This window comes from Triticum urartu, chromosome 5 (assembly GCF_003073215.2).
Source record: "Triticum urartu cultivar G1812 chromosome 5, Tu2.1, whole genome shotgun sequence".
Taxonomy (NCBI): Eukaryota; Viridiplantae; Streptophyta; class Magnoliopsida; order Poales; family Poaceae; genus Triticum; species Triticum urartu.
In genome coordinates, this window is record NC_053026.1 from 22,383,253 (window position 1) to 22,395,698 (window position 12,446).

Below are 12,446 nucleotides of genomic sequence, written 5' to 3' on the forward strand. Positions count from 1 at the left end.
TCTTGATTTTCATAGGATTTAGAAGAACACGCTTTAATAAAGGCATCTTTGTAAGCACGCATCCTAGCGGTTCTTTCTTTGCACTCATCAATGGAAATTCGCATGGCTTTGAGAGACTCATTGATATCATGCTTAGGAGGAATAGATCTAAGCTTTAAAGAATCAACCTCAAGAGAAATTCTATCAACGTTCCTAGCCAAATCATCAACTTTAAGCAATTTCTCTTCAAGCAAAGCATTGAAATTCTTTTGCGAATTCATAAACTCTTTAACACTACTCTCAAATTCAGAGGGCATCTTATTAAAATTTCCATAAGAGTTGTTGTAGGAATTTCCATAATTATTAGAAGGATTACTAGGATAAGGCCTAGAATTAAAATTCCCTCTATACGCGTTGTTACCAAAACTATTCCTACCAACAAAATTCACATCCATAGATTCATTATTATTCTCAAGCAAAGTAGATAAAGGCATATTATTGGGATCAGAAGAAACACTCTTAACAAATAAATTCCTAAGTTCATCCATCTTTTCACTCAAAACATTGATTTCTTCTATAGCATGCACTTTTTTATTAGTAGATCTTTCAGTATTCCATTGAGAATAATTGACGATAATATTATCTAGGAGTTTAGTAGCATCTCCTAAAGTGATTTCCATAAAAGTGCCTCCCGCGGCCGAATCTAAAAGATTTCTAGAAGCAAAATTCAATCCAGCATAAAAATTTTGTATAATCATCCATAAGTTCAAACCATGAGTAGGACAATTACGTAGCATTAATTTCATTCTCTCCCAAGCTTGTGCAACATGTTCATGATCAAGTTGCTTAAAATTCATAATATCGTTCCTAAGAGAGATAATCTTAGCGGGAGGAAAATACTTAGAGATAAAAGCATCTTTGCACTTTTTCCAAGAATCAATACTATTTTTAGGCAAAGATGAAAACCACGCTTTAGCATGATCTCTAAGCGAAAAAGGAAATAGCTTCAATTTAACAACATCATTATCGACATCCTTTTTCTTTTGCATATCACATAAATCAACAAAGCCATTTAGATGAGTAGCGGCATCTTCACTAGGAAGGCCGGCGAATTGATCTTTCATAACAAGATTCAACAAAGCAGTATTAATTTCACAAGATTCAATATTGGCAAGAGGAGCAATCGGAGTGCTAAGGAAATCATTGTTATTGGTATTGGTGAAGTCACACAATTTGATAGCATCTTGGGCCATCACAACAAGCAAGCAAACTAACACACGAGCAAACAAAAGGCAAAGGGAAAGAGAGGGCGAATAAAATGGCAAGGGTGAAGTGGGGGAGAGGAAAACGAGAGGCAAATGGAAAATAATGTAATGCGAGAGATAGAGATTGTGATGGGTACTTGGTATGTTGACTTTTGCGTAGGCTTCCCCGGCAACGGCGCCAGAAATCCTTCTTGCTATGTCTCGAGCTAGCGTTGGTTTTCCCCGAAGAGGAGGGGGTGATGCAGCACAGTAGCGTAAGTATTTCCTTCAGTTTTTGAGAACCAAGGTATCAATCCAGTAGGAGGTCACGCGCAAGTCCCTCGTACCTGCACAAAACGGTAGCAACTCGCAACCAACGCTTAGGGGTTGTCAATCCCTTCACGGTCACTTACGAGAGTGAGATCTGATAGAGATAATATTTTTGGTATTTTTGGTATAAACATGCAAAGTGAAAAGTAAAAGCAAAACAAGTAAAATAAAGTAATGGAGGTTGATATGATGAGAATAGACCCGGGGGCCATAGGTTTCACTAGTGGCTTCTCTCAAGAGCATAGATATTCTACGGTGGGTGAACAAATTACTGTTGAGCAATTGATAGAATTGAGCATAGTTATGAGGTTATCTAGGTATGATCATGTATATAGGCATCACGTCCGTGACAAGTAGACCGACTCCTGCCTGCATCTACTACTATTACTCCACTCATCGACCGCTATCCAGCATGCATCTAGAGTATTAAGTTAAAAATAGAGTAACGCCTTAAGCAAGATGACATGATGTAGAGGAATAAATTCATGCAATATGATAAATACCCCATCTTGTTATCCTCGATGGCAACAATACAATACGTGCCTTGCAACTCTTTCTGTCACTGAGTAAGGACACCGCAAGATTGAACCCAAAGCTAAGCACTTCTCCCATTGCAAGAACTACCAATCTAGTTGGCCAAACCAAACGGATAATTCGAAGAGACTTTCAAAGATAACTCAATCATACATAAAAGAATTCAGAGAAGATTCAAATATTATTCATAGATAAGTTGGATCATAAACCCACAATTCATCGGTCTCAACAAACACACCGCAAAAAGAAGATTACATCGAATAGATCTCCACGAGAGAGGGGAGAACATTGTATTGAGATCCAAAAAGAGAGAAGAAGCCATCTAGCTACTAGCTATGGACCCGAAGGTCTGAAGTAAACTACTCACACTTCATCGGAAGGGCTATGGTGTTGATGTAGAAGCCCTCCGTGATGGATGCCCTCTCCGACGGAGCTCCGAAACAGGCCCCAAGATGGGATCTCGTGGATACAGGAAGTTGCGGCGGTGGAATTAGGTTTTTGGCTCCCTCTCTGGTCTAATGGGGGTACGTAGGTATATATAGGAGGAAGGAGCATGTCGGTGGAGCTCCGAGGGGCCCACAAGGCAGGGGGCGCGCCCTCCACCCTCGTGACCTCCCCGGAAACTTCTTGGAGTAGGGTCCAAGTCTCCTGGATCACGTTCGATGAGAAGATCACGTTCCCGAAGGTTTCATTCCGTTTGGACTCCGTTTGATATTCTGTTTCCTCGAAATACTGAAATAGGCAAAAAACAGCAATTCTGGGCTGGGCCTCCGGTTAATAGGTTAGTCCCAAAAATAATATAAAAGTGGAAAATAAAGCCCAATATAGTCCAAAACAGTAGATAAAGTAGCATGGAGCAATCAAAAATTATAGATACATTGGAGACGTATCACCTAGCTCAGAACTCCTCGATCAGCTGGAAGCGGCGCTCTAGTGTCAGCATAGCGTGTGTGGTCACCCTTTGCTGGGTCATGGCTCTCGCGGACGGCGAGCGAAGAGGGAGAGAAGTGGTTGCGGCTTGGGCTGGCTGTGTAGAGAGGGAGGAAGCGGATGTGGCTAGGGCAAGGGCTGGGAGTCGTCGTCCGAGTTAAATAGCCGGACTTTGGCCCTCGGGCGGCGAGCTGAAGTGGCGCAACACGACATTCACACCCTTTTGGAGGAGATGCCCGTCAGACCATTGGATTTTCAGGCGATTTTGTGTGGGACCCAATCGTCAGTCCAACCTTGCGGACGCACCCGGGCAGCTCCATATCGGCCATAGATTTGGCTGGATATGAAGGGTGACATTCAGCCTGGGTGTTTAAGACTGGTTTGAGGCTTTCGGGTGGGTCGGGCTTTTTGACCAGTCAGTGATCGGGCGTTTGAAACCAGGTTAAGGCATCTGGTCGTAGATGCTCTAATGGCAACTCCAATGAGTTGACCTTTTAGTCCGTTTAGGTGGACAGGAGGACATGTGTCCGGCTCTCGCTGCTCTTTCCTGACCACAAGGGGCTAAGGCCTAGATTTGTTTTTTTCGAAAAGGAGGTTTGAACCCTCATCCTCTCCATTATGATGATACACAAAACTATTGTTATTAAACAGAGTATAAAATAAAAACAATCACAGCAGAATCATTGCAAAGAGATGAATAAAACAACCATCACTTAAAAAAACGGATCTGCAGATAATAATCTCAGCCAGTACTCGATGCTAGGCCAAAGAGACGCAAATGAATGGGTAGGTCGTCATCCCACCATACACAACTTCCGCAGCAGTCGGGAGGCTGCCCATGCCACAGTGCACCAATGAATGCCAGCATGAGCCCCAGCTTCCTCCATGTAAGCAGAGGTAGATGACACCGCCAAGCTTGATGACTATGGAGGGCCACCGGTGCACCCTTGCCCATCAGCAACGGATACCTCTGTTGGTGTAGGCTTAAGCAATCTTCACCGTGTTTGGACACATGCCTCCTCTCATGATGACATCTCGCCTGACAAAGAGCACCGCTAGAACTATGGAGTGTAAGGCCCTTTACAATGCTTCAAGGTGTACCGGTGTTAAAGGTGTGACATAAGAAAAAAATGATGTGGCAAAGCAACTAAAAAGGAGAGAGAGAGAGAGAGAGAGAGAGAGAGATAGCATTATGGTGACCCCAGACGAAAACGATGCTAAACACGTGGACCTATGCAATATGGCTACCAACTAATGCATGAAGGAGTTTAGGTATTAAACAATTAATTGAGGAAAACTTAGCTACAAAAACTAAGCACATATGCATTGTGGAGACTAGTTGCTAAAGTATTAAATGCACTTAGCATCACATCGAAGCACCAATACATTGGAAGTGGCCTAATATTGGCCGTTTGATCTCCCACGCCCTTGGTCGACCCTCCATTAAAATCTAGCTTCACGTGGGATGAGTTGTTCACACGTCAACTGTATTGCATAACATCGAGTTGTTGTTGTTGACTTCCTGCACCGACCGTCCATTTTGGAAACGATCACCTCGCCTCCTATTCATCCAGACTGGGAGGTAGTTAAACTAATTAATTCATGTGTGATCTGCATGTCGGTTAAACTAATTTGTTTGTGGTTTGCATGTTTTTTCAATTAGAAAAGATACGGGTTCTAGTCTACACTTCTTCCATTAATAGCATTATCAGTTGAAAGATTAAAAATATTATCTGCCACCGAAGCAAAGCCAGCTGAGTTTCTTAGATAATGGAAGAGCACCTCCGACCTCAAAAAATGTAGGGCCGCATCCGCTCTCATTTCGGGTTAGGATCCGGGTCTATGAAGGACTGCATCTTGTTGAGACATGAATGCAGATTTTCGTACCCTTTTATCGAAATCTTGTAGATGGGAGTTGCAATATTACTGAATAACAAGGCATAAATTTCGCAAAAACGACCATGCCTTTGAGACCCCACCAAAAAAGTTTAAATCTAAGATGGTGGGTGATGGGTGATGGGTGGGGCTGTGGTGGTATGGTAGTGGTACATGCTGCCATGCGGGATGGATGGCTCCAGCTTTATATATATACTTCATGACTCCATGAGTTGTTTCGGAATCGGTGGAGCCTGCACGTCGCCCACCTCGTCGCACGCTGCCGGATGGACGTGGCACACGTTGCAAACAGAGATCGGATCAAACGATCAACACGTACGCGCAAATTAAACATCAGCGCGTAAGGGCAACTCCGACGCAGGCCATGTGTATGTCTGCTCGGCCTACCATTGGCCATGTTGTGTGCTCCAGACATACACATACCTCAGCGATAGTGAAGCAGGATGACACAACTGGTATTAACTGATTAAAGCTTTATGTCATAGAATGTTCTCTTTATGCGATTGGTTTGGCCATGCCAACATATAGTTTGACCTCCACCATCCACACGGGTGCGCAATTGGGCTTATAGGAGGATAAAGGTAATTCGACATGATCTCCCGTGCGTGTGATCTTTTGTGCATCCTAGATAGAGACACCCCATCACTAGCCCCATGCCGCCACACTCATAGGAGACTGCACAACACCTATTTGCTGACATGACGACACCATTTTAAAGAAGACGTGTCTCTAATTCTCTTTCGATTGATACCATCAACAAAGACTTTGTATTTAAGCATCTTTGTTTGTATGATGGCCCGTATTGTCATCTCGCCCCGGGCCCCCAAAATATCAGGACCAAGCCTGGTCCAATGAGTCGACCTTTTAGTCTGTTTGGGTGGCCACAGGAGGGCAGGCGTTCAACCCTTGTCTGATCTTTCTTGACAAGGGGGGCCTAGAGTTTTTTTCCTTTTTCTGAAAAGGCGGTTCAAATCCGGACATCTTCATCATGATGATGCACACAATCAATGTTATTAATTATTAAGCAAAGTATAAAACAAAAACAAACACAGCCGAGCCGTTAAAATGAGATGAATAAAATATCTATCACTTTGAAAATGGATCTACCGATAATCATCTCAGCCAGTCCTCGACGCCAGGTATCTACCAATAATCATCTCAGCCAGTTCTCGGCGCTAGGTCAAAGAGATGCTAGTGAATGTGTAGGAAGGATGTCATCCCGCCATAGACAGCTTCCATGGTATTTGGGGGGCTGCCCATGCCACAACATGCCAATCCATGCCGATGCGAGCCGACCCACAGCATCCACCACAAACCCGGGGTCGCTGCCCCGGCTTCCTCCATGTAAGCAGAGGTCGATGCTGCCAAGCTTGATGCCTATGGAGGGCCGCCGGTGCGCCCCTGCCCATTAGCAACGGATACCTCTGCTGGCGTAGGCTTAGAATCTCCACCGTGTTTGTACACCTGCCTCCTCTCAAAACGACAACTTGCCTGACAAAGAGCACTGCTAGAGCTATGGCGTCTAATATTGGCCGTTGGATCTCCCGCGCCCTTGGTCGACCCTCGATTAAATCTAGCTTCACGTGGGCTGAGTTGTTCACAAATCACATGTCAACTGTACTGCATAAAGATCGAGTTGATTTTCCCTCAAAAAAGATAAGATCGAGTTGTTGTTGTTGATGACTTTCTGGCGCGGCGATCCACTCTGGAAACGATCACCTAATTAATTCATGTGTGATCTGCATGTCAGTTAAACTAATTCATGTGTGGGTTCCTTTAAAAAAAATCAATTAATAACATGCTAGGTACTATACAGAGAAAAGAAGAAGAAGAATGATTACATTCTCGTTTGTGATTTGTTTTGCTAGCATATGTGGATTATGCTTATTAAAAACTGCTTATGTTTCCAACAGTCTCTTTGATTCTAAATGCTGGCTCCTCTGACGTACGGTGTCTGCCGTTAGGCCACTGACAGGTGGGCCCACGAGTCAGTGACGGAACGGCACCCCGTCGTACGGCAGGGGATCCTCGTCCCTAATGCAGGCACTTGTAGCAAAAAAGGATAAATATAAGAAAATTGAAAAAGAAATAGCCGTTTTACAAATCCAATGCTAGACGCCAATCACAGACATTATTTCCATGGATAAAACTATCCTCGCAGTGCAATATTACACTAAACTAGCTAGTTCAAACCAACACATCAATAGCTAGTGACCTTAATTATCTGTCTATCTAAATCTAATTCGATGGCAGCAAATCATGATCAGATGATGCATGAAAGGGGAAGAACAATCTCCTCCTGCTCTTCCCAATCATCATCTCTGGCCGTGCTGGTCAACTGTCTCGTCAGCACAGCAGCACAAGTGTGAAGGTAGGACATGTAGACGAGGAAGGCGAGCAGTGCGAACATGAGCACCCACATGCACAGCGCCGCCGTGACAGCGCCTGCCACCATGAAGGGACAAATCGCGATGCACACAACGAGAAGGAGAGAAACCACCCAGCAACCGCTGCACGCCAGAAGAAACAACGGCATCCATTCTTGGAACAGAGCTCCGCCCATGAGCTCGCTGACCACCAGGATGTTGCAGACGGCGGCGTACATGCAGCCCATGGCCGAGAGGAAGAAGACGGTCACGATCCCGTCGATCGCAAAGACGCGGAAGACAACCGCCTCGATCGCTACCGCGCTTGCCGTCGCCCAGAACGCGGTCACGGCGATCCTGCGGGTGGTAGTGGCCTCGCCCTCGACGCGGCGGACGGGTACCGCGTTGCCGCTGATGGCTCCGGCGCGGAGGCGGTGCATGGCCAGGGCGTGGCCGAGGTACGCGGCGGCGTAGACGGTGCTCAGGTGGAGGGCGTAGACGGCGGTGCGCGGGCCGACGTGGGCGGCGGCGACAGCGGCGAGGAGGAGGCCGTAGGAGAGGCGGGCCAGGTCGGTGTAGAACGGCCAGCTGCGCGGCTGCGCCAGATGCCGAGGAGGAAGAGGAAGACGTAGGTGCACAGGGAGACGGCCATGATCCACATCTGGGCCATGGGGTGCCCGTCGTACCACACGAGCAGCGTCACGGGGACGGCCAAGATTAGCGCCGCCGTGGAAGCCATAAGCGCCGACGCGTAAGCTAGGAGCGCCATGGCGCGGATCAGCTGCCCAATGACGCAGGGGTCCAGCTGCTTGAAGGGCTCCAGCCAGGTCGACGGCTTCCTCGCGTCGACGACGACGGTCATGGAATAATCAAACTCCATGGATCCTCCTCAGGGTTCTTTCTTAGTGTGGATGAGTAATTTATTTGTTTTATCTTGCCCCCGGATTCTTCTTTCTTACTCCCTTCGTTTTTTTTTAGTCTGCATATAAAATTTGGTCAAAGTCAAACTTGATAAAGTTTGACAAGCTTTATATTAAAAAATATCAACATTCACAATACGAAATCCATATTTTCGGATGCACCATGAAATGTATTTTCATATTATATAGTTCTAATATTGTAGATGTTCTTAATTTTTAATATAAATTTGGTCAAACTTTGTGTAGTTTGACTTTGACCAAAACTTATACGGAGTAAAAAGAAAGGGGGGAGTATTTATTTACTCCTACATAGTTCATTCAAGGAAAGATGGAAGAAATTTCCTTAGGGTGCGTGGTAAGTTTCCATAGCTTGCGTGGGAAAAGAAGGGAATAAAAAAGACGAAAGGAAGAAGGAATCAATATATAATACTCCCTCCGTAAGGAAAAAATATAAGAGCGCTTAGAACAAAATCAATCTTATATTTATTTACGGAGGGAGTACAAATTAAAATTTGTTTGGTTTCATTTACTTCTTGTCAAACCAATGGTGATATTACATACATTTTATTCACACACAAAAAAAACAAATTACATACATTCACAAAGAGAAGCACCCTACATGAGCAACATATACAACACCCCCTTGCAACCAATCCCAAATCATTGTGTGTCAAATACGACAAAAGTAATCATTGGTGTTTCGAGGTGAGAGGCGGCACCATGACTTGTCTTTTGGAGTTGTTCATCAAGGTGGGGCTTAGAGGGTGGCTGGGGCGGTGGCAGCACGGCGGTGGGGGAAGGTCGAGGGAAGGGCGGAGAGTCAAGGTGGCGATAGCCGCCGACCGCGGGGGAAGGTTGCGGGAAGGGAGGAGAGTCAAGGTGGCGATAGTCGCCGACCGCAGAGGGTAGAGGCAGGCGGTTATGGCGGTGCTCTCCTAACCGTTTGATTTTGATTTGATGGCCAAAAATAGAAGTGACTGACATGAAAAAACCGACTACCGGTTCTTTTATAGGATTTTGAAAATGTTCATGAATTAAAAAAACACAAATTTGAAAATGTTTGTGAAATACAAAAAATGTTTGAGTTTTTAAAAAGTTCACAAAAGTTAAAAAAATTTCATTTTAAAAATTAAAAAATGGTTGAAAAAGAACATCGACACATTAGTTTATGTTCTTTTACAATCTCAACTTTTATGTTGATTCATTGCTTTCAAATAGCATGTCCAATCAGACTATACATTATTTTTTGTGACTAGCAAAGCTAGTAAAATTAACCACCCCATTGGTCTAAGTTGGGATTAAAGAGAAGTTTCTAGTTGTGTGTAGGCACTGATCATGGTTCATTAAAGAGCTCCACAAATAGATTCGCTTCATGCTACAAACTCTTGCACTTCAGGGTCCAATAGATATTTAGCCAATAGGCACAATACTAGCCGGGGATATCAAGAAGTAGGCCCTAGAGAGTGCATGGATCTGGGTCACCCCTCTGGTACTTCTTTGGCTCCTGGTGATTTCCATGTCTTCAAGCTGAATGTGGTCTCTTTCTTTTACTTTTATGATTACTAATTTTTTTTCTCGGTGCATCAAAACACTAAAAACCGGCAACTAGAGTTAGCACTGAATTAATATGTTAGTCCAATATAAATAATAAGAGAATAGACCAAAACTATGTATAAATGATATGAATGTAGCATGAGCTTGCAAAAAATTATACGTCAGAGACGTACCAACGACAGCTGCGGGTGTCGCATCCCCTATGGGTGCGCTGTAGTCGGCTGGGTGAAACTCTTTGTCCATGTTTACGGTTATGATGGCGGCCACGTGATGACACCATATACTTCTTGGGGCGTAATTTGTGCGTGCAGATTACTTTGGTCACGCTTGTTCGTCTTTTTCCTTATACACGTCACCATGTTGACCACGTCCAATAGTGTATTTCTGATGTTGTCCATCATGTATTGTCTTGTTTCTTCTTTGATTATCTTGTACGAGGATTTTCATGCCACCTTATATCGTTCGGCTGTCTGTTACATGTGTCGTGAGCATACAATTGCGCTGGTTAAAAGAAGAAAGGGATTTTATTTAATTCTGAGAATGATGGTGAAATAACAAGCCAGGTTGAGGATACACAAAAACAAACTTAAAGAAAGCTACGTCGAAGATACACAAGAACAAAGACAAACACTGAAGAAAAGGGATATAAATTTAGAGCCATCATTTCATGATTTGTCGATCGATCTATTTGCCGAGTCGAAGTTTGGAAAGGAAGTCGGTGATGTTGGTGTCTGAGCTGCCATGAGCACTCATGGCCTTCTTGGCCTTGTGGCTCCAGCTTGCAGCATTCGTCCGGTATCCCTTGCCGTCGTCCATCACCTCCCTCACGCACCTGGTCAGCTCCTCCTTCGTCACCGCCCCTTTCACGCGCACACCGACGTGCCACACGTCCTCTATGTACTTGGCGTTGGTCGGCTGGTCTGCCCACTGCGGCACCGTCACCATGGGCACGCCGATGCTAAGTGCTTCCATGGTGGAGTTCCACCCGCAGTGTGTCACGAAGCACCCTACGGCCGGGTGCGCCAGCACCTCCAGCTGCGGGCTCCATGTCACCAAGAGGCCACGTCCGTCGGCCTTATTATTAACCTTGTCGAGGAAGCCAGGCGGCAGCTTCCAGGCCTCGGACGCCCTCACCACCCACAGGAAGGGCGCGCCGCTGCCGTAGAGCCCCTCGGCGACCTCGGCCACCTGCGCTGGCTGGGGCGTGGCGAGGCTGCCGAAGGAGACGTACACCACGGAGCTCGCCGGCCTGCCGTCGAGCCAGGCCTTGCATTCGGCGGCCATCGGCGTGTGGATTTGGAAGCCGTAGGACGTGTCGTTGGCCACGCGGTTGTCGAGGTACGCCGACGGGACGCTGGGGCCGACCGTCATGGCGCCCCATCGCGACGCCAGGTACTCGGCTTCCTTGGGCTGCAGCTCGTCGAATGAGTTGATGAGGTTGTAGTCCGCCACCTCGAGCCCCCGGCACTGCTGCAGCAGCAGGTCCAGGTAAGCGGGGGCGGCCGTGTCCGTGAGGAAGGAAGGGAAGTCGGCCGGCGAGAGCGGCGTCGGAATGCCGGGCATGGGCGACGCCGGCGCGCTGTCCTTGTCGACGGGGACGCCCAGCAGGCCCGCCCACGCGTGGGCGTACACCAGGTTCACCGCGCACGCCTGCGTGAAGTAGGCCGCGCACTTGGCGCCGTGCCGGCGTGCCACGCGCGGCGCGAAGAGCAGGAACGCGTCGTACACGAGCGCGTGCACCGGCCGGCCCTGCCCCGCCTCGGAGCGGAGGAGGGCGTCCAGCGAGGACGAGCCCGCGGAGTCGAGCCGCGCTAGGTAGAGCCTCACGTCGCCCACCTCGTCGTAGCCCCGCTGGTCGCACCCGTCCGAGAAGGCGGCGACGTGGACAGCGCCGGCATCAAGAGATGCTCCGCCGGAGGGGCCGAGGCTGGAGCGGGTGACGGCGAGGGTGCAGCGGACGCCGGGCTGGCCGGCGAGCCGCTTGGCCAGCTGGAGGAGCGGGTTGATGTGGCCTTGGGCTGGGTACGCGGCGAGGAGCACGTGGATGCTGTGCTCCGACTCGGCCATGGCCGACCGATCGATGTTCCTGTCCGTGTTCTTTTTGCTACTAGTATATACGTGTTGCATGCAGCGTGTGCTCTACATACATGAATTTTGGATCAATTTATAGAAGATACGGCTTGAAAACTGGCCGTTATGGCAGGCATGAGATGGAAGTATGGAACGAGCACCTAATCAGCCAAAGCGTTTGACTTTTTGTTAGCATAAACTTGTCTTAGCATATCTCTTGTTATTCGGCATATGATCAGCCAACTGTACAGGGATCACACATGATCGCACTGATTGTTGATTTCTTGTGATTGTATCTTTATAACTTAATCGCCAAGTTGTGATTAATCTGCTATATCTAAACAACTAGGCCACACTAACATGCTTTTCTCAAAATGCAAGCATTCCACCTCAATGCAACATACATGAAAATGGCTCATCTCAAAATGTAGCCATGCAACAACTTGCAACATGAATGAGAATTTTAATTCTATTATGTTATTTATATTTAACCCTAATTTGATTTTACCTAAAATTGGGCTCTTGCAACGCAGGTAAGGGCATCTTCAATGCAAGCTGCTTATACGGATGCTTAGAGAAATAAAAATATATCATAAAATTAGAAAACTATCTAAGCGTTGGTT

General features: G+C 46.7%; 1 protein-coding gene across 1 annotated transcript; it reads right to left on the reverse strand.

Annotated features, from left to right (window-relative positions):
• Nucleotides 1–10,258: 10,258 nt before the first annotated feature.
• LOC125555486 (UDP-glucosyltransferase UGT13248-like) lies at nt 10,259–11,964 on the reverse strand. The gene has a single exon (XM_048718424.1). It carries the CDS (start codon nt 11,878–11,880, stop codon nt 10,438–10,440), a length of 1,443 nt encoding a protein of 480 aa, XP_048574381.1. The 5' UTR covers nt 11,881–11,964; the 3' UTR covers nt 10,259–10,437.
• Between the last annotated feature and the right edge of the window lie 482 nt (nt 11,965–12,446).

Excerpts from the sequence above, each read along its gene's own strand:
- LOC125555486 (XM_048718424.1), bottom strand. The coding sequence starts at position 11,880 with ATGCAACACGTATATACTAGTAGCAAAAAGAACACGGACAGGAACATC.